Source organism: Vipera berus, assembly GCF_964194415.1.
Source record: "Vipera berus genome assembly, chromosome: 16".
NCBI classification, from domain to species: domain Eukaryota; kingdom Metazoa; phylum Chordata; class Lepidosauria; order Squamata; family Viperidae; genus Vipera; species Vipera berus.
This window is the reverse complement of record NC_138219.1, coordinates 5,790,871-5,811,008: the sequence shown is the minus strand read 5'-3', so window position 1 is coordinate 5,811,008 and position 20,138 is coordinate 5,790,871. Positions and strand designations below refer to the sequence as shown.

The window sequence follows — 20,138 nt, the reverse complement described above, 5'->3', positions numbered from 1 at the left end:
ACAGTAAAAGGAAAAAAGTACTGATTTCAAATATATGTAAATAAATAAAACCCGGGTTCATTTGGGTAAAGCAGCGGGATATCGAAGGATCATTCTAGAATAAAATGGTGGAGCAGTGGGCTAATGCCTCCTTAAGTAACACCAGCTGCCTGCCATTAGTGCAGGTTCGAGTCCCACCAGGCTCAAGGTTGACTCAGCCTTCCATCCTTCCCAGGTAGGTAAAATGAGGACCCAGATTGTGGGGGGCAATTAAGCTGACTTTGTAATAATGCCGCTTGGGGTGTGTGTGAAAGCCCTAATAAGCAGGCATATACATAGAATGAAGGCTATTGCTAAGCACATTGATTTGTGCTTTAGATTGTAAGCCGCCCTGAGTCTTCGGAGAAGGGCGGGATATAAATGGGATTAAAAAAATAATAATAATTCAACTGGACTTCCATTGAATTAACATTTTGTTTAACACTATACACATTATGCAGAAGTCATATAGCTCATATTCACACATTAACTGACCATACACGCATTATACAAGCATTTAGACACGCATATGCAAGACATAGAGGCGCTGTGTCTACACTCACTCATCTATTAGTCGCCTGGAATGTAAACAAGAGCCACGTGGCTTTGGGAGATCCTGCAACATCTCGGAAACTCCGCCTCCCAACCAGGCGATGCGCTTCTCTTCTATTTAGTAGATCTACGCGGACTCGAAACACCCTTTCGGAGACGGAAGTGCCGTTAAAAGACGAATTCCGTCCCTGACGGAGAAACGGCGGGATTTTAACAAAGCGAATCACACACACACACACACCACACACCCTCCCTCACCGAAACGCTCGCTTTTTCCCTCCGGTCCCGCTCGGGCCGGAACGAGGCCGCTGCCGAGGCGAGCATCGTCTTCTGAGGGAAGGAGGGGACGACGTCACTTCCGCCGCGAGACTCGCCTCCCCGTCGTCATGGCGAGACGTACAGCCGGGAGCGCCGTTGTCATGGCGACCGGTAAACAAGCGGAGCCGGGAAGAGGAGGAGGAGGCGCCGGTGGTCAGGGTGGCGGAGATGGTGAGACGGTTTAATTTCAACCTCTTGGTCCGAAAAACGCCGGGCTAACCTGCTAATCCGAGGCCGGGGTACGGTTAAACCCGTGCCTATCCCAGGAGGGCCATTCTTAAGAGAAGCCCCGAAGCCCTCTGCACATGCTCAGAGACCCCCTGCCCTTCCCTTAGTACCAAATCATGGCTTCATTATTATTGTGGTTGTTTTTATTGTAATAAAATAAAGAATAACATTGTTATTGTAATTTTATTTTATCTTATCTTATTTTATTTTATTTTATTTTTTTATTTTTTTTATTTTTTATTATTTTTTATTATTTTATTATTTTATTTTATTTTATTTTATTATTTTATTTTATTTTAATTTTATTTTATTTTATTATTTTATTTTATTTTATTTTATTTTATTTTATTTTGGAACGAGTTTATGTTTTTTGTTTTAAAAAAAACACAACGCCTGCCTTAAGCCTCAAAGTTTCGCGTTGGGTAAATACCACGGATATGAAATGAATGGGTTGTTAGCAATAGGGTGCTTTAATTCCTTCCATATCTCAGATCATTTCAACTTGATTTATTTATTTAAATGTTTATTTGTTTCTTTAAATGTTTTTTTTAATTTAAATGTTGTATTTATTTAAATGTTTATTTATTTAAATGTTTATTTATTAAATTTATTGGCTGCCTGCCCTTCCTACCGCAGGATAACTCTGGGTGATTTAATTTAATTTCATTTAATTTTTAATCATTTAATTTAATCATTTAATTAAACTTCGGTGTTTTAAATGCTTTGCAAGATCTGCTGTGGCTGGAGGCACGTACCACAGGGATAATCAAGCCAACTAAAGACTGGGTAGCTGCATTCATACAAAAGATAAAGATGAATGAAGGATAATCTTGATTTATTTCTTGGTGGCAGCGCTGATTTGCCAAAAAAACAAAACAAAATCCCATTTGGTTAATACAAGATTTAAGGGCTCGCATTCACCCAGTCCCCTTAGCCTGCATCCAGGATTCATAGGTTTTTCTGGATTTGCACGATGCATTTTATCATAAGCTAACCAAAAGAGCCTCACGTAACACGCTAGTAAGAATAACTCATTACACAGGAGACATAACTCTGGTTGAATAGTTAGTTTTGCTTCGACATTACCATGTCGTATATTCAATAAACGGTAGGTTTTTCGGAAACAGAACAAACCCGATGATTTATCAGGATCTCCAAGCTGGATCTTGACACTTCCTTCTTCCCCGCAGCCGAGCAGTGTCTGTTCGCTAAGCAGCTCGTCCAACACTTCCTCAGCCAGGTCCCGGTCTCACTCACGCACCCGATACCGGACCAAGGCTGCGAGTTCAGAAGTCGACGAGAGCCTCTTTGGGATTTCCAAGGTGAGGGCGAGAAGATTGCTGGGATCTGATGTCTTGTCCCCCGCCCCTCCTGACCCCTAGAATTGGATCCGTTTTGGGGGAGGAGGCGGCGATATATTGAATATCACAGATTTGTTGATCTGCACGCCTTAGGCTCTTTCAGAGTTTCCCGACCGTGCAAACTCTTTAGGCAGCTACAGGGAAATCCTTGACTTACGACAGTTCATTTAGTGACTGAAGCTACAACGGGCCTGAAAAAAGTGACCTACGACCGTTCTTTTCACACTTACGACCTCCAGCATCCCCGCGGTCAAGTGATCAAAATTCAAAGGCATGGCAACTGGCTCATATTTATGACGGTCGCAGCGCCCCGGGGTCACGTGATCCCCTTTGGCGGCCTTCTGACAAGCAGGCTCCATGGGGAAGCGAGCTTCGCTTCACGACCGTGTTAGTAACTTTGAACAACTGCAGTTGTGACCTGCTGCGGCAAGCCAGGTCGTAAAATGGGGCAAAAGTCACCTGCCCCGCTTAGCAACAGAAATTTGGGGCTCCGTTGCGGTCGTAAGTCGGGGATGACCTATCGTCTTCCAAAATGGGGGGGGGCACCCGCAAAAGCCACCCAACCCTTTGCCCCCAAATTTGGGCACCCCTCTTGTTCTCTAAAGCGGGCCGAACTCGACCGCCCTCTTTTTTTACGCTGCCCGTCACTCGCTCGCCCTCCTTCGAGAGACGGGGTACAAAAGGAAAGAGAGGGGAATGAAATTGCTAACGGCGGTTAAACACGTGTTTTTAATTCCCGACACCCCCCCACCCCACCCCCCAGGAATTGTTGAAGCAGTTGTGAGCATCTCTCCCCCTCCCTTGCAGAACGCGCAGCTCTCCCGTCCGGCCAGCCCCGCCGTGGTCCTTCATGATCTCGCCACAGCGAGAGGGAAGCCGCTGGGATGGGGCCGCAAGCCCGAGACGATCCGGCTGATTACTCGAGACCTCATCCGGGACCTGGTGTAAGTCCACTTCTCCCCACTTCCCTGGCTTTGCCCCTCTTCTTTCCACAGCTCCCCGACCGCAATCGTGGCATCTCTGTGGACATTTAGTCATTTGTGACATTGGGTTAAAGCAGGGGTAGGCGACCTGGGCTCTTTTAGGACTCGTGGACTTCAACTCCCAGAATTCCTGAGCCAGCATGGCTCAGCTTGGAAATCTCTCCCCTTTCCCCTCAGCCTGGCTGGCTCAGGAATTCTGGGAGTTGAAGTCCACGAATCATGAGGGGGCTAAGTTTGAAGACCCCTGGTTTAGTGCATAGGCCAGGGGTAGGCGACCTGGGCTCTTTTAGGACTCGTGGACTTCAACTCCCAGAATTCCTGAGCCAGCATGGCTCAGCTTGGAAATCTCTCCCCTTTCCCCTCAGCCTGGCTGGCTCAGGAATTCTGGGAGTTGAAGTCCACGAATCATGAGGGGGCTAAGTTTGAAGACCCCTGGTTTAGTGCATAGGCCAGGGGTAGGCAACCTTGGCTCTTTGATGACTCGTGGACTTCAACTCCCAGAATTCCTGAGCCAGCATGGCTCAGCTTGGAAATCTCTCCCCTTTCCCCTCAGCCTGGCTGGCTCAGGAATTCTGGGAGTTGAAGTCCACGAATCATGAGGGGGCTAAGTTTGAAGACCCCTGGTTTAGTGCATAGGCCAGGGGTAGGCAACCTGGGCTCTTTTAGGACTCGTGGACTTCAACTCCCAGAATTCCTGAGTCAGCTGACTCAGGAATTCTGGGAGTTGAAGTCCACGAGTCCTAAAAGAGCCCAGGTTGCCTACCCCTGGGTTAAAGCAACCTGGATTTAAGGAGAAACGTCCTGAGAGGGAAGACAATCAACCAGTGGAACAGCTTGCCACCAGAAACTGTGGGCATCCCATCCCTGGAGATTTTCAAGAAGAGACTACTAGGCAATCAGCTGTCTGAGATGGTGCAGGTGTTCCTGCTTAAGCAGGGGGATGGACTAGAAGACCTCGCAAGGTCCCTCCCAGCTCCTATTCCGTTCTAGTTGCCGCCTGTCTCGCTGTGGGGCTACTCTCGGCAGCTTACAGTAACAAAAAAAGGAAGAAAGGATAACAGACCATAATATTTTTTACGGCCTCCGGGCCGCAATGTGCCCTTTGGCTGTCCCTGTCTGGCCCGCGTGAGGCCTGTTGGAAGTTGGGAAATAAAATGTAAATAAATGGGCCTCAGGGGACAGGGGAAGAAGCCAAATGCTTTGCTACAGGCAAGAGGAAGAGGTTTTTGCACACCTGCAGCAAAAGACCGGCTGCCAGGTGAGGCTCCGGGCTGCCTCTTCCCTCAACACCTGGACACCAGCGGCAGACCTACGTTCAGCCTATGGGTTCCCCACCTCCCCACCCCACCAACGGTCCTAGATTTTCATACGTCTCCTTGGGAAAATGAATTGCCCACCCCTGCTAGATAAACATTGGGTCAAGCTAGAATTTGATACTGCCTTTTTGCTTGCAGTTAAGAAGTAGATAGATAGATAGATAGATAGATAGATAGATAGATAGATAGATAGATAGATAGATAGATAGATAGATAGACAGACAGACAGACAGACAGACAGACAGAAAGAAAAATAAATGATAAACAGATAGATAGATAGATAGATAGATAGATAGATAGATAGATAGATAGACAGACAGACAGACAAATAAATGATAAACAGATAGATAGATAGATAGATAGATAGATAGATAGATAGACAGACAGACAGACAGACAGACAGACAGACAGACAGACAGACAGACAGATAAGATACATAGATTGAGTGAGTGAGTGAGTGAGTGGTGGGATTCATATATGTGCGTTGCTGGCTGAGGAATTCTGGGATTTGAAGTCCACAAGTCATAAAAGGGCCAGGTTTGAAGACTCCTGCTTTAAATGAATGGTCATAAGTCAAGGACTACCTGTCTCTTTCGGACTGCCCAACCTGGAGCGTCTCTGGATGAGAGACGCTGGGAACAGATGTTGAATGAGAAGATCCACAGTGGGGAAAATATTTGATGGATTTTGTCTCTGCTGGTTGCAATGCTGGCTGATTCTGGCTTTCTCCCCCCGCCCCCAGCGTCCCCACCGTGGACCCCTCCGGAGAGTCCCTGATCATCAGCCCCGAGGATTTCCAGCGGATTAAAGAGTCCTCTCGGATCCTGACTAAGGAGGAGCGTGAGGCCCAGCAAGCGGCCATCAGGGCAGAGCGAGAAGCCACCATTGTAAGTCTGTTAAGATCAGCTGAGGGGGTTGGACTGGAAGACCTCCACGGTCCCTTCCAACTTTGCTATTCTGTTATTCTACTATCCTTCCTTCCTTCCTTCCTTCCTTCCTTCCTTCCTTCCTTCCTTCCTTCCTTCCTTCCTTCCTTCCTTCCTTCCTTCCTGATCACTGGAAGTTTTTAAGAAAAAATTAGATAACCATTTATCTGAAATGGTATAGGTACCATTCCAGACAAGTGGCTGTCCGGTCTCTTCTTAAAAGCCTCCAGTGATGGAGCACCCATGGCTTCTGGTGGCAAGCTGTTCCACTGGTTAATTGTCCTCACTCTTGGGAAGTTTCTCCTTAATTCCAGGTTGCTTCTCTCCTTGGTTAGTTTCCAACTGTTGCTTCTTGTCCTGCCTTCTGGTGCTTTGGAGAATAGCTTGACTCCTCTCCTCTTTGTGGCAGCCCCTCAAATACTGAAATACTGCCGTCATGTCCCCCCACCCCAGTCTTTCTTTTCTCTAGACTGGCCATTCCCAATTCCTGCAGCCATTTTAGCCTCCAGGCCTTTAACCCTCCTCGTTCCTCTTCTCTGCCCTTTTTCCAAAGTCTCAACTTCTTCTTTTTTTGTAACGTGGTGACCAAAACCGGCTGCGGTATTCTAGGTCTGGCCTTATACTAAGGCTTTACAAAGCGGTACTAATACTTCGCGTGGTTTCGATTCTATGCCTCTGTTTGTGCAACCAAGGATTAGGTTAGTTTTTTTGGGCCGCTGGCTCACATTTACGTACGTGATTGTCATCTGGAGTTGGTCACTCTGAGCTGCTTTAGCGGCTGCAAACGCAAACCCACCTCCCAAAGACCCTGGACCTTTTTTTTTTGGGGGGGGGGGGGTGAAGCAGCTTTCACAAGAGATCGATGGGACGTTAAGGTGCTTCCAAGTAAAATAGGCAGAATGCAGAAATGCAGTCATTATGAAGCTTTATTCATCGACAGGTTATATAAAAAGAGCTATATGGCATGGAAGCATCCATGCTTGTATGATAGAGAATGCATGCAAGTGAGAAGATAGAAAAGAGAAGCAGAGCTAGAACAAAGAGGCAGCCCCTGGGCAGAGGTGTTTATGGGGGGTCTCGGCCCCTCCCTAGCCATAAAACTCTCTCACCAATGAGGCTGCTGCAGGGAAGCAAAGAAGCCTCTTTGCTTCATCTGATGACCTATTTGGGGAACTGCCATGGCTGGCACAAAACACGTAACAGGGGGGAAGGAAGCTCTTTTAAAAAACAAACAAAAAACAAGGAACACAGCCTTCTTTTTAGCCTCTCCCATTTCCCTTTTTTTTTTATAAGCCTGCTCTGAGCTGTCAGGAAGCCAATTTGCAGGTTACTGCAGAGCAGGTTGATGTTGATGTCCGTCACATTCCTCCGTGCTCTCTCATCATTCAATGGTAGCGTTCATATTTGTTTATTCCGTACTGGAGCGAAATGGAAACAGCTTCAACGGCGGCAGCAACAAAAAAAAAGGGTGGTGATTATCATGTTTTTAAATGCTGCAGCGATTAAAAGTAACTCACGCTATCCAGCCACCTATAAAGCTAATTTAGCAGATGAATAATATTTCGCATTGGCTGAAGTTCCTGACTCATCTTCAACTACATCCCATCTAAATCCAATTTATAGTATTGTGTGGTCTTCTATCTATCTATCTATCTATCTATCTATCTATCTATCTATCTATCTATCTATCCATCTATCCATCTTATCTATTTATCTCTATCCATTTTTCTCTCTGTGTAGTCCGTCTATCTATCTCACCATCTACTGTATCTCTTAATGTATCCATCTCTTTATATCTATCTTTCGGTCTGTCGGTCTGTCTATCTCATCATATATCTATTTATCTCTCTCTTAATCTATATTTATCCATCTATCTCTGTCTAGCGCCATCTATTTATCTATTAATCTATCTCTATTTATCCATTTCTCTCTTATCTATCTATTGATCTATCTATCATCTCCTAATATATTAATCTCTATCTAATTCTCTCTCTGTCTGTTTCTATCTATCTATCTATCTATCTATCTATCTATCTATCTATCTATCTATCTATCTATCTATCTATCTATCGCTATCTATCTATTCTATCTTATCTATCTCTATCCATTTCTCTCTCTGTCTGTGTAGTCTATCTATCTCACCATCTATCTCTTAATGTATCCATCTCTTTATATCTATCTTTCGGTCTGTCGGTCTGTCTATCTCATCATATATCTATTTATCTCTCTCTTAATCTATATTTATCCATCTATCTCTGTCTAGCGCCATCTATTTATCTATTAATCTATCTCTACAGTATTTATCCATTTCTCTCTTATCTATCTATTGATCTATCTATCATCTCCTAATATATTAATCTCTATCTAATTCTCTCTCTGTCTGTTTCTATCTATCTATTTATCTATCTATCTATCTATCTATCTATCTATCTATCTATCTATCTATCTATCTATCTATCTATCGCTATCTATCTATTCTATCTTATCTATCTCTATCCATTTCTCTCTCTGTCTGTGTAGTCTATCTATCTCACCATCTATCTCTTAATGTATCCATCTCTTTATATCTATCTTTCGGTCTGTCGGTCTGTCTATCTCATCATATATCTATTTATCTCTCTCTTAATCTATATTTATCCATCTATCTCTGTCTAGCGCCATCTATTTATCTATTAATCTATATTTATCCATTTCTCTCTTATCTATCTATTGATCTATCTATCATCTCCTAATATATTAATCTCTATCTAATTCTCTCTCTGTCTGTTTCTATCTATCTATCTACCTATCTATCTATCTATCTATCTATCTATCTATCTATCTAATCATCTATCTTTTAATCAACCCATATTTATCCATCTCCCTCAAAGCCTCAAAAGTTCTTTGGAAGAGTCTCGTCTGTCGGAACCATGACGCTGACTTTGTTACTGATTGTGATCTTGGCTAGATGCCTTTCCTTGGAACTGGGCACGTCCGTCCACCCGAAAGAAACAGGGAGGCGTTTCCCGGTACGAGTCTTGGCTGTTCAGCGGACTCAAGGGAACACGGCCGACGGCTTCCTCGTCTCCCCGCCCCAGGTTGCCGTGAACGAACGCAAGAAATCCATGAAGCTGAAGGAGATCCTCCGAAAGAAGAACGAGAAGCTAAACGATCTGGAGGAGGAGGCCAAAGAGAGGGCCCAATACCTCTTGGAACGGGCGAACCACCTCCGGATGGAGCAGGAAGACGAGATCAAAACGCTCGGCGAGGTGGGCACCCAGCTGAAGGAGGGAAGAACGGAAACTTTAGGCACCACCTTTAGATTTCCAGAGTTCTCCCCGGCTTACGGCCGTTCGTTCAGCAACCCTTCACGGGGAAAAAAGGACTTATTCTCAGTCCTTCGGACTCAACGACCGTTGCAGCCTCCCCAAAGTCACACGATTACAAGCTTGGCACTTGGCCACCTTGGCATGCATTTGTGACGGGGGCAGCCTCCTGGCGTCATGTGACACACAACACACACACACACACACACACACACACACACACACACACGTTTATGGTCTTCCCAGCCTTTGCTTCCAACAAACCAAAGGGTTGGAAGCCTTAAGAAAAGCACAACTCACTGATCCAAGTGCGGTGATTCGCAATAACCCCCGTGGCCAAAAAAACCAGGTTGTAAAATCAGACGTGTCTCCCTTAACGACCACCGTGCTGAGCCTTGGAGTCTGGTGCCAATTGTGGCCATAGGTTGGGGACTGAGTGCAACAACTTCCTTGTTCACCACAGGTGAGCCGGACACCCATATAGGTGAGGGTCCCTGGTGGGTCCAAAGAAGGGATAGGCAACCTGGGCTCTTTTGTGACTCGTGGACTTCAACTCCCAGAATTCCTGAGGCAGCCACGCTGAGGGGAAAGGGAGAGGTTTCCAAGCTGAGCCATGCCGGCTCAGGAATTCTGGGAGTTGAAGTCCACCAGTCATGAAGGGGCCAAATTTCCCTCATGCCGGCTCAGGAATTCTGGGAGTTGAAGTCCACAAGTCATGAGGGAGCCATAGTTCTCTCATGCCGGCTCAGGAATTCTGGGACTTGAAGTCCACGAGACATAAAAGGACCCAAGTCACTCTGAAAACAAACGCCGTCTTTCTTCCGCTAGTTGAGCTGATTGAAGATAGATTTCGCTTTTCTCGTTCTGCTCCTGCCCTGCTTGTCCCAGTTAACTGTCGTCCAGCTTTCTCCCACATCGGGTGCAGACCAAACCCGCTCGTAAAACCCAGTGTCCCTTAGGACACACAGGTGATCCTCGACATACGCCCACAACTGAGGATCAAAATTTCTGTTGCCAAGCAAGACCCTCCTCGTGAGCTTCGCCCCATTTTACGACCTTTCCTGCGCCAGTTGTTAAGTCAATCACTGCAGCTGTTAGTAACACGGTTCTTAAGTTAAATCCGGCTTCCCCTTGTTGACTCGGCTCGTCAGAAGGCCGCAAAAGGGGATCACGTGACCCCGGGACGCTGCGACCGTCATAAATGTGAGCCGGTTGCCAAGCGTCTGAATTTTAATCACGTGACCACAGGGATGCTACAAAGGTGGTAACTGGGAAAAGACAGGTCCCTTTTTCCCCCGTGCCGTTGTAACTTTGAAGGGTCACTAAACGAAGTGCTGTAAGTCGAGGACTACCTGTAAAAAGAGCTTTCCCGTCCCTTGGCAGATTATCCTAGAAGCCAAGTGCCATGCCATTCGGGACGCTCAGATCCTGGAGAAAAAGCAGATTGAGAAGGAGTTGAACGAAGAAGAGATGAGGTTAGCCCGGCTGATGGAGGTAGAGAGGCAGAAGGCCAATCAGATGCAAGACGAGCTGGAACGGAAGAGGAAAGAGGAACTCTACAGGTGAAGGGACAGGCCGATAAATAAGATCACAAAATGTCAAGAAACTAGCCCCCATTGTGCCGCAAGGAGAGGCGAGATGTCGGGCCGCAAGGCGGCATCTGAAGAGGGTTGAGATGAAGCCCCTCAGGGGTCTCACAGGGACAGGAAAGTCAAGATGACTGCAGACCCTCAGCTGGAGGGATCTAGAAGAGCAGGTGTCAAACTTGGCAACTTTGAGGCGGGTGGACTTCAACTCCCAGAATTCCTGAGTTAGCACGCGTGGTGCAGACAGCTTTAAAGCATGCTGGCTGGGGAATCCTGGGAGTTGAAGTCCACCCATCCTAAAGCATACTGGCTGGGGAATTCTGGGAGTTGAAGTCCACCCATCCTAAAGCATACTGGCTGGGGAATTCTGGGAGTTGAAGTCCACCCATCCTAAAGCATACTGGCTGGGGAATTCTGGGAGTTGAAGTCCACCCATCCTAAAGCATACTGGCTGGGGAATTCTGGGAGTTGAAGTCCACCCATCCTAAAGCATACTGGCTGGGGAATTCTGGGAGTTGAAGTCCACCCATCCTAAAGCATACTGGCTGGGGAATTCTGGGAGTTGAAGTCCACCCCTCTTAAAGCATGGGGAATTCTGGGAGTTGAAGTCCACCCATCCTAAAGCATACTGGCTGGGGAATTCTGGGAGTTGAAGTCCACCCATCCTAAAGCATACTGGCTGGGGAATTCTGGGAGTTGAAGTCCAGACATCTTAAAGCACAGTAACTGGGGGATTCTGGGAGTTGGCAAGCGGCTTCCCCGACATCCCTTCTCCCTCATCATCCAGGGGGAGGCGCCACCTCATCAAGCAGATTGAGAAAAACGAGGAAGCGCGAGCGATGAAGGCTGAGCAGCGGGACCAGGAGGCCCAGGACATGCTGGACTACCTGGAACGGCTGCAGTTTGAAGATGAGAGGGTGAGGCCAAGAAGCAGACGGGGAGGGGGATGTTGTCGCTCATGAGTTCTAGTCCTGCTATGAAGGCCGGCTGGGTGACTCTGGGCCAATCACCAGGTGACGGTGAGTTCGAGTCCCGCCTTAGGCACGAAAGCCATCTAGATGACATTGGACCAGTTCCTTTTTCTCAGCCCAGCCCGCCTCACAGGGTTGTTGTGGTGGGGAAAATAGGAGAAGGAAGCAGTGTTGGATATATTGGCCGCCTCGAGATAACTTGTAAATATTATAAAGGCGGGATACAAACAAGTTAATTAAATGACTAAAGATACGGTGGCCCCCAGCAAGACTGTTTTTTTCCCCTTCAAAATTGGAAGCAAGTTGTAAAACTCTTTATCAAGTAGGCTGAGATGGAACTTTAGATTCTGGGCTGTTCTTGATTTTTCAGGCTAGGTGGAAAGAAAAGTTGTAAACATGCCTTTGCACGCTTTTAAGGGAAACATCATCACCAGGTGATAAACAAACTTTAGGACAGGTGAGGACCTGTCATGAGCTCTCTCCCTCTCTCTCTCTCTCTCTCTCTCCCTCCCCCTTCCTCCCCCCTTCCTCTTCCTCTCCCTCCTTCTCCCTCTCTCCTTCTCTCCCTCCCTCTCCCTCTCCCTCTCTCTCTCTCCCTCCCTCTCCCTCTCTCCCTCTCCCTCCCTCTCTCCCTCTCTCTCTCCCTCCCCATCCTTCTCCCTCTCTCTCTCCCTCTCTCTCCTTCTCCCTACCTCTCCCTCCCTCCCTCCCTCCCTCCCTCCCTCCCTCTCTCTCATCTAGGAAATGGAACGGCGTAGGTTGGAGCGATTGAGGATCCAGGCTGAGATCCGGACCATCAACGACGAAAACCAGAGACGCAAAGAGGAGAAGCTGAGACAGGAGAAGATGGCCGACCTGCGGGTGCTGGAGTACCAGCAGCAGAAAATGGTAGGGTGTGGGTCGTAGCCCTCCCCAAAGCCGATGAACCATCTCCGCAAAAGAGGTCCCGTTGTTGGGAAAACTCGATGGGGTCTTTTCTGGAGTGGCCCCGGGAGACTGGAATTCCCTTCCCACAAAGGTTGAGGTCGGTCCCCGAATGAGGTGAAAATCCCATGGATTTTTCTCCTGCTCAAGCAGGGGGGCGGGGGGTGGGGATTGGGCTAGAAGACCTCCAAGGTCCCTTCCAACTCGGCTTTTCCGGATCTTCTTCGTGATGCAGGCACGGGAGGCTGAGTTTGAGGCCGAGCAGGAGAAGATCCGCAGGGAGAAGGAAATGGAGACGGCCCGTCTGCGGGCGTTGCAAGAAAAAGCCCAGGATCACCAAGCAGAACAGGTGCGGTCTGGGTATCGGGGGTCTTCAACCTCTGTTGCCCACCCTTGTGTACCCAAAAAGCAGTCAGCCCCACTCCACGGACCCCAAAGTATCTGTAAGACACGTCTGAAAGCAACCCCAGTAAAAGCATTGAATTCTCCTGCTGATTAGGTCCCATTGCCCAACCAAGTAGAAAAATGTCGTTATGAGAAAGTGTCTCTGGGTCTAACCAGACACCTGGTGTAACGTCCTTGAGTCTCACTGTCTGGCTTCTTAAATCTTTGAAGCCTGCATTCCAAACCCTTTTCCTAGGAAAACCGTGCTTCGAAACTTGACAATCACACATGCACCCCTTCTAACCACCTGGCTGACTCGTTCTTTGTCCCCCTCCCCCCAGCATGCCCTGAGGGCCAAGCGCAACCAGGAGGCAACTGAGCGCGAGTGGCGCCGGAAGGAGAAGGACGCCGTGCAGAAGAAGTTGCAGACGGGAGCCATGTTGAAGCAGAGCCGCCTGGAACAAGTGGCGCAGAAGGAGCACAGTTTGGCCATCCAAGTCCAGCGGGACCGGGCTGAATTCGAAAGGATCGTCAGGTGGGGACACCGGGTCACCTTCCTGCAATTTTTATCATGGGTCCTGATGGGGATAAGCCCCGAGGAGGGGGCAATGATTGGTCCAACTTCAGAGTTTCTCAACCTCCGTAACTTTAAGAAGTGTAGGACTTCAACTCCCAGAATTCCCCAGCCAGCCATGCTAGCTAGGGAATTCTGGGAGTTGAAGTCCACACATCTTAAAAGTTGCTAAGGTCGAGAAACATGATACTAGTCACATTTTAAGATGGCTGGACTTCAACTCCCAGAATACCCCAGCCAGCCACGCTAGCTAGGGTATTCTGGGAGTTGAAGTCCGCACATCTTAAAAGTTGCTAAGGTCGAGAAACATGATACTAGACACATTTTAAGAAATGTGGACTTCAACTCACATGCTGGCTGGGGAATTCTGGGAGCTGGAAGTCCGCCCCACTTGAAATTTCCAAGGTTGAGAAACAGCAGTCTAGGCAGGTAATTTCAGAGAACGGATTATCATTTGGCAAAAGGAGAATTTTGCAACCATCTTTTCTCTGCCCGAAACTAAACTAACTGCACTCTAGCAGAACTGTCAATGTTTTAGGGCCAAAAAGGTAAGAGAATCTCAGAAGGGTATGGCTGACTGATGAAAACTAATAAGTTTGAAATGCATATCAGTCTCCCTTAATTCTTTGTTAGCAATTTAAAATTTACACAAATATGAGCTGTCACCGGTGTGACTACTGCCTGTCGATGGCCTTCAGGTTAGGCTGACACAGGAAATAAAGATTTGTCCCATGCAGCTCTAGGATTTGGTCCAAATTATATATATATATATATATATATATATATATATATATATATATATATATATATATATATATATATATATATATATATATATATATATATATATATATATATATATATATATATATATATATATATATATATATATATATATATATATATATATATATATATATATATATATATATATATATATATATATATATTTGGACCAAATCCTAGAGCTGCAGTTCCCCATTCCCACCACTGGGGGCACTGCCACGAGAACAAAATTACCCCATGCAAATATTTGGTTCCACCCATTGGCATCGCTCAAAACGATGAATTAGTTATCACACATCCATTTTGGATTGGGGTGGGGGGAAATTCAGCTGGAATGATGCTCACTCCAGGTAGACTGGCAACAGTCATCGGATGACAAAGCGATCAATGGATTGAATAAGAAAAGCTTTTTCCTCCTATGACGACATGTTGTAAAAGGAAGCTTGTAGATACTCACTCCCAGGGCATTGAGTTCAGCCAATCAGGGGGGCAGAGAAAGGCTCCCCCTCTGAAAAATAGGCAGGAATTGATACTTCTTGGGGCGGGGGGGGGGAGAGAAGGTGTGAGGACTGCTGAACCATATGCCATTTTATTTAATTTTTATTTATTTTAATTCCATTTATATCCCGCCCTTCTCCGAAGACTCAGGGCGGCTACTTGCGCAGGGGGTTGGACTAGAAGACCTCTAAGGTCCCTTCCAATTCTGTTATTCTGTTATTCTGCTGCTCCTTAAGCTGGCTTAGAAGATGTGCTGGGTGGATCTTCGTCTGCTAAGGCTATACAGGCAGTCCTCGACTTACGACCACGACGGAGGCCGACATTTCTGTGGTTAACAGCAATAGCGCTTAGACTTACAGCCCTCTCTGAGGGGTTGAGGGAGTCAGCACGTGAAGTGATTCATTTGTTAAGTGGGCCTTGCCCCGTTTTACGAGCTTTCTTGCCACGGTTCTTAAGTGAGTCACTGCAGTTGATAAGTGAATAACCCGGTTGCTAAGTGAATCTGACTTAGCTCGTCAGAAAGTTGCAAGAGGGGATCACGCTGCGACCGTCATAATATGAAGCAGTGGCCAAGCGTCTGAATTTTGACCACGTGACCATGAGGATGCCGAAACGGTGGTATAAGTGTGAAAAAAACGCTCCTGAGTCACTTTTTCCAGTGCCGCTGTACCTTCGGTCACTAAATGACGAGTTGTAAGTCAAGGACGCCCTGTAGTAAGGCAAGCCAAAGCTGCTGGGATTTTGCTTGAAGAAAACATAAATTGCTGAATGTTGAATGGTCGCTAAACAAGTGTCCGTAAGTGAAGGACTACCTGAAGCTGGGACGGATGGTCAGGGACCAGCTGTACGTCCTCGCTTGCTCCCGGACGGACCCCCACTGCCACTTCTCTCTCTCTCTCTCTCTCTCTCTTCCCCCCAACCCCAGAATCCAGCGCGAGCAGATCGAGAAGGAGCGAAAGGAGCACGAACGCCGGGTGGCCCTCCAGATGACCCATGCCGATGAGCTCCGGCGCCAGGTGCGAGAACACCAGCAGAAGCAGGTCCAGGAGCGCATCGCCATCTTTGAAGAGGGCAAGCGGCTAAAGGAGGAAGCCCGCCGACGCAGCGATCGCCTGAACGAGATCAAGCGGAGGAAGCTGGACGAGCTGCGGTAAGCGACCGACTCCCGGAGACGTTTGGCAGGCGCTAGTTAGGATGGCACCAATCTGGAATGGTCGCTCAGCGGCCAGCCGTAAGTCGAGGGCTCCCCTCCATGAGGACTAGGCCCTTGTTTCAACCATTGATGATTTTTTTTTCCTTGTTGTTTCTCTCTCTGCAGGGCTGCCGGACTCCCCGAGAAATACTGTGTGCAGGTGGAACGCAAAGCTTTTGTTCAGTCCGTCCACTGAGCAGCCGAGATGCTTTTTAACTACTTAACTCTCAACATGTAGCCTAGATTTTTATTTTCTTATCCTTATTTGAATAGATCTATTTCTGGATAGATTGGTGTGGAATTCATCCTTTCTTTCTTTCTCTCCAAAAGTTTAAGGCGCATGGAAATGCCAGGTGTTACATTTATTTATTTTACTATTTTATTTTATTTTATTTTATTTTATTTTATTATTTTATTTTATTTTATTTTATTTTATTATTTTATTTTATTTTATTATTTTATTTTATTTTATTTTATTTTATTTTATTTTATTATTTTATTATTTATTTTATTGTTTTATTTTATTTTATTTTATTATTTTTATTTTATTTTATTTTATTGTTTTATTTTATTATTTTTATTGTTTTATTTTATTGTTTTATATTATTTGTTTTATTTTAGTATTGTTTTAGTATTTTATTTTAGTATTTTTTTATTTTAGTATTATTTTATTTTTTTAGTATTATTTTAGTATTTTATTTATTTTATTTGGTTATTTTATTCATTTGATTTGATTATTTATTTATTTGCTTATTATTTTAGTATTTTAGTATTTTATATTGTTATTTTATTACATTATATTTGATTATTATTTTAGCATTTTATTGTATTTTATGTTTTTATTTTATTATATTTCCATTTGTTTTTATAGCCCACCTTTTTATTATTTTTACAAATTACTCAAGAGGACAAACATATCAAATCTTCCATCCTCCTCCTATTTTCCCCACAATAACAACCTTGTGAGGTGGGTCAGGCTGAGAGAGAGGAACTGGCCCGAAGCCACCAAGCTGGCTTTCATGGCTAAGGCAGCACTAGAACTCACCGGCTCCCGGTTTCTGACTGGCGCCTTAACCACTAAACCAAATTGGCTACACAAACAAACTCCAAAATGAACTCCTGATAAGATTTTTCAACAAGTCTTTCTTTTCCCATAAGTCTGATACAGCTTCCTCCATTTTTGTCAAAGAGGATCAGAGATAGAAAGTTTAAAAATCTCTACTTCCTACAGGAGGTTTCCCCTCACCACCACCACCACACCCCAGATCGTCTCCTTACACACAAACACACAAATTTCATCACATCAGACTCACTAAACTAGGCCACCAGGTGCCAGCTTAGATCAGACAGGATTGGGAACCCTGAAGAGCTGTTAAAAACAACTGTGAACAAGCAAGATGGACCTCAAGTGTTTGCAAAGCCATCATCCTTCAACCTTTACTCTGTGGTTTAGCCTTGCTGGGTCAGTTGCCAAGTGTCTGAATTTGGATCACGTGACCACAGGGATGCTGCAACGGCCGTAAGCGTGAACCACGGTCACACGTCCCTTTTTCAGCGCCGTGGCAATTTCGGTCCCTCCACACACTGTTGTAAGAATATACTCCCCGTAGTATGTTCCGTGACTGGGCGAAAGCCCGACTCGAAAATGCATGACGCAAGTGGAATTCGGAAATTCGCTTCCGCTTTTGCACCCGGGGAACTCCCTTGTAGGGCTCAGATTTTATTTAATGACAAAACTTTTCAACCATCTCCCAGCTTTATCAAATCCGGATATTTGATGAAACAGAACGTAATCGTGTTTAGAGGGAAACTCCCCTTAACTGACCCCCTTCATCGCTACCGATAAAATCAAATGCCCGCTTTAAAAGGCGCCTTGCACTCGTATCGGTGTAAACACGCAAACAACACACCCTCTTTAATTCTCCAAAGAGGAGTGGGCAGCCAGGATGCGTTAAATCCACTCCTCAGCCATCAAGCAAACAATCTTAATTGCCAACCAAGCTGCCACGTCCCCAGGAAAAAAAAACAACCACGGGTGCTAAACAACATTTCTGATTCACTTCGCTTCTGATTCACTTTGCTTCCCGAGAAGCTGTGGATTTTTTTTTTATTTTTTTTTGGAGAACTGGCCATCTGAGTCACAGTAAACCTGGTCAGATCCATCCAGCTGTAATTAAGGACTTAGGAAAAGGCGGTTTGCCAAAATCGGCCTCACCAATTTTTGCCACCCAACCTCGGATACTCCACCTAACAGACGTGCCAGGATGGTGGAGTTAAAATCTCTTTCTCGCTCTGGCTCTCCCACTGAGTTGATCTGAGGTTTCCCAGCGGTGATCTCATTTTTAAGCATTTTAATTTCTGCTTTTATCCCTGCCCACCTTTCCAGAAACAGGCTGGAGGAACCTCGGATGAGTACAGGGGGGAAAAAAAACCAACCAAAAATTTAAAAAAACACCCAAAGCTATTTTTGCTTTAGGAGGGCGTTCTACTACTTCTTCTTTCTTCTTTCTTTTTTTTTCTTGTTGCTCACCCCGTTTATTTTGGAAAGTGCGTGTTTGAGGCCCTCACCCAAGCTCGTAGCTATCTGACTCGCTTCTTTCTAAGCCCTAATTAGGGACTAGAAGTTAATTAAAATGAACTCAAGGAGGTTGCAATTGGCAACGCCATCCTTTGGACCAGCCCTTCTGCTGCTGCTCAAAAGTAAGGAATGTGAACTTCCTGGAAAGCGAGAAGCAGCAAGTTCTGGGGAGGCTGGAAGACACCTCAGCCCTGATATTTTTTTTTCTTTCTTTTTTTTTTTGGCACGACCGTGAACAGAGCGGGACCATTGTTTTCGAGGTTCCTTCAACCCCAATTTAGAACACTGCTCCCCAGGAGGCAAGGTGAACGACGAGGTAAACGGCCAGGTGTTGATGCCCAGGGCAGTAGAGCCAAGGAAATCATTTTAGGGTTTCCGCTTGGAACAGAAAAAGAACCTGAATAGGTCAGGCTGAAGTTCTCCCGGTCAATCTTTGCTTCGTGATCATTTCGATAAGAGCTTCTTTCGTTGGACCAATCCTTTGGGGTGGGGTGGGGTAGGGGGGGTTCTGCCCCAGGAAAGTTTTTCTTCAAGTTTATTGTAAGATAAAATGCTGATAGAAGCAAAATTTAGGAAAGTTCAAAGGAGATAAAGGTGTAAAGAGGAAGGAAGGAAGGAAGGAAGGAAGGAAGGAAGGAAGGAAGGAAGGAAGGAAGGAAGGAAGGAAGGAAGGAAGGAAGGAAGGAAGGAAGGAAGGAAGGAAGGAAGGAAGGAAGATTGGAGGGGAAAAGAAAGGAAGGAAGGAAGGAGGCAGGGAGAAAAAGAAAGAAAGAAAGAAAGAAAGAAAGAAAGAAAGAAAGAAAGAAAGAAAGAGAAAGAAAGAAAGAGAAAGAAAGAAAGAAAGAAAGAAAGAAAGAAAGAAAGAAAGAAAGAAAGAAAGAAAGAGAAAGAAGGAAGGAAGGAAGGAAGGAAGGAAGGAAGGAAGGAAGGAAGGAAGGAAGGAAAGAAAGAAAGAGAAAGAAAGAAAGAAAGAAAGAAAGAAAGAAAGAAAGAAAGAAAGAAAGAAAGAAAGAAAGAAAGAAAGAAAGAAAGAAAGAAAGAAAGAAAGAAAAAAATTCCAATTTTTTTCAGGACAGTAGAATACCAAAAGAATTACAGCCTCAACCCTTGCTTTACATTTTTAAATACCAGTAGTCCTCGACTTAACAATGATTTGCTTAATGACCATTCCAATTAACAACAGCACCGGAAAAAGTGAGTTAGGACCACTCCTTGCACCTACAACGTAGCATCCCCAAGGTCACATGATCAAAATCTGGGTGCTTGGCAACTGGCTGGACGTATGACAGTTGCACCATCCCACCACTTGCGACCTTCCCAGCCAGCTTCTGCCAAGCATGGTCAATGGGAGAGGCTGGATTTGCTTAAGGACTGGGTGACTTGCTTAACAACTGCAGTGAAGGTTATTAAATTGGACACAGCAATTTACTTAACAATTGCCTTGCTTAGCATGGGAAATTCTACTCTCGATTATAGTCGTAAGTCAAGGACCGTCTATATTTCAAGCCATTTCTATAACAAGATCATTTCATATCGTCCAAATCTAAAATTGAGAGCTTTATTTTTTTTCCAGTTTCGAGTACAAAATCCAAAGGGAAACCAAAACAGATAAATTCTTCTCTTTAATTAAAACAATTA

At 45.4% G+C, this 20,138-nt stretch overlaps 1 protein-coding gene across 1 annotated transcript; it reads left to right on the top strand.

Annotated features, from left to right (window-relative positions):
• Window positions 1–1,021: 1,021 nt before the first annotated feature.
• CFAP45 (cilia and flagella associated protein 45) lies at window positions 1,022–17,090 on the top strand. Its single transcript, XM_081340323.1, has 12 exons — window positions 1,022–1,059; window positions 2,307–2,438; window positions 3,285–3,421; window positions 5,519–5,663; window positions 8,780–8,950; window positions 10,391–10,569; window positions 11,381–11,510; window positions 12,306–12,452; window positions 12,724–12,837; window positions 13,214–13,407; window positions 15,656–15,880; window positions 16,049–17,090. The coding sequence occupies exons 1-12, from the start codon at window positions 1,057–1,059 to the stop codon at window positions 16,116–16,118; spliced, it is 1,647 nt and encodes a 548-aa protein (XP_081196449.1). The 5' UTR covers window positions 1,022–1,056; the 3' UTR covers window positions 16,119–17,090.
• Window positions 17,091–20,138: the final 3,048 nt, after the last annotated feature.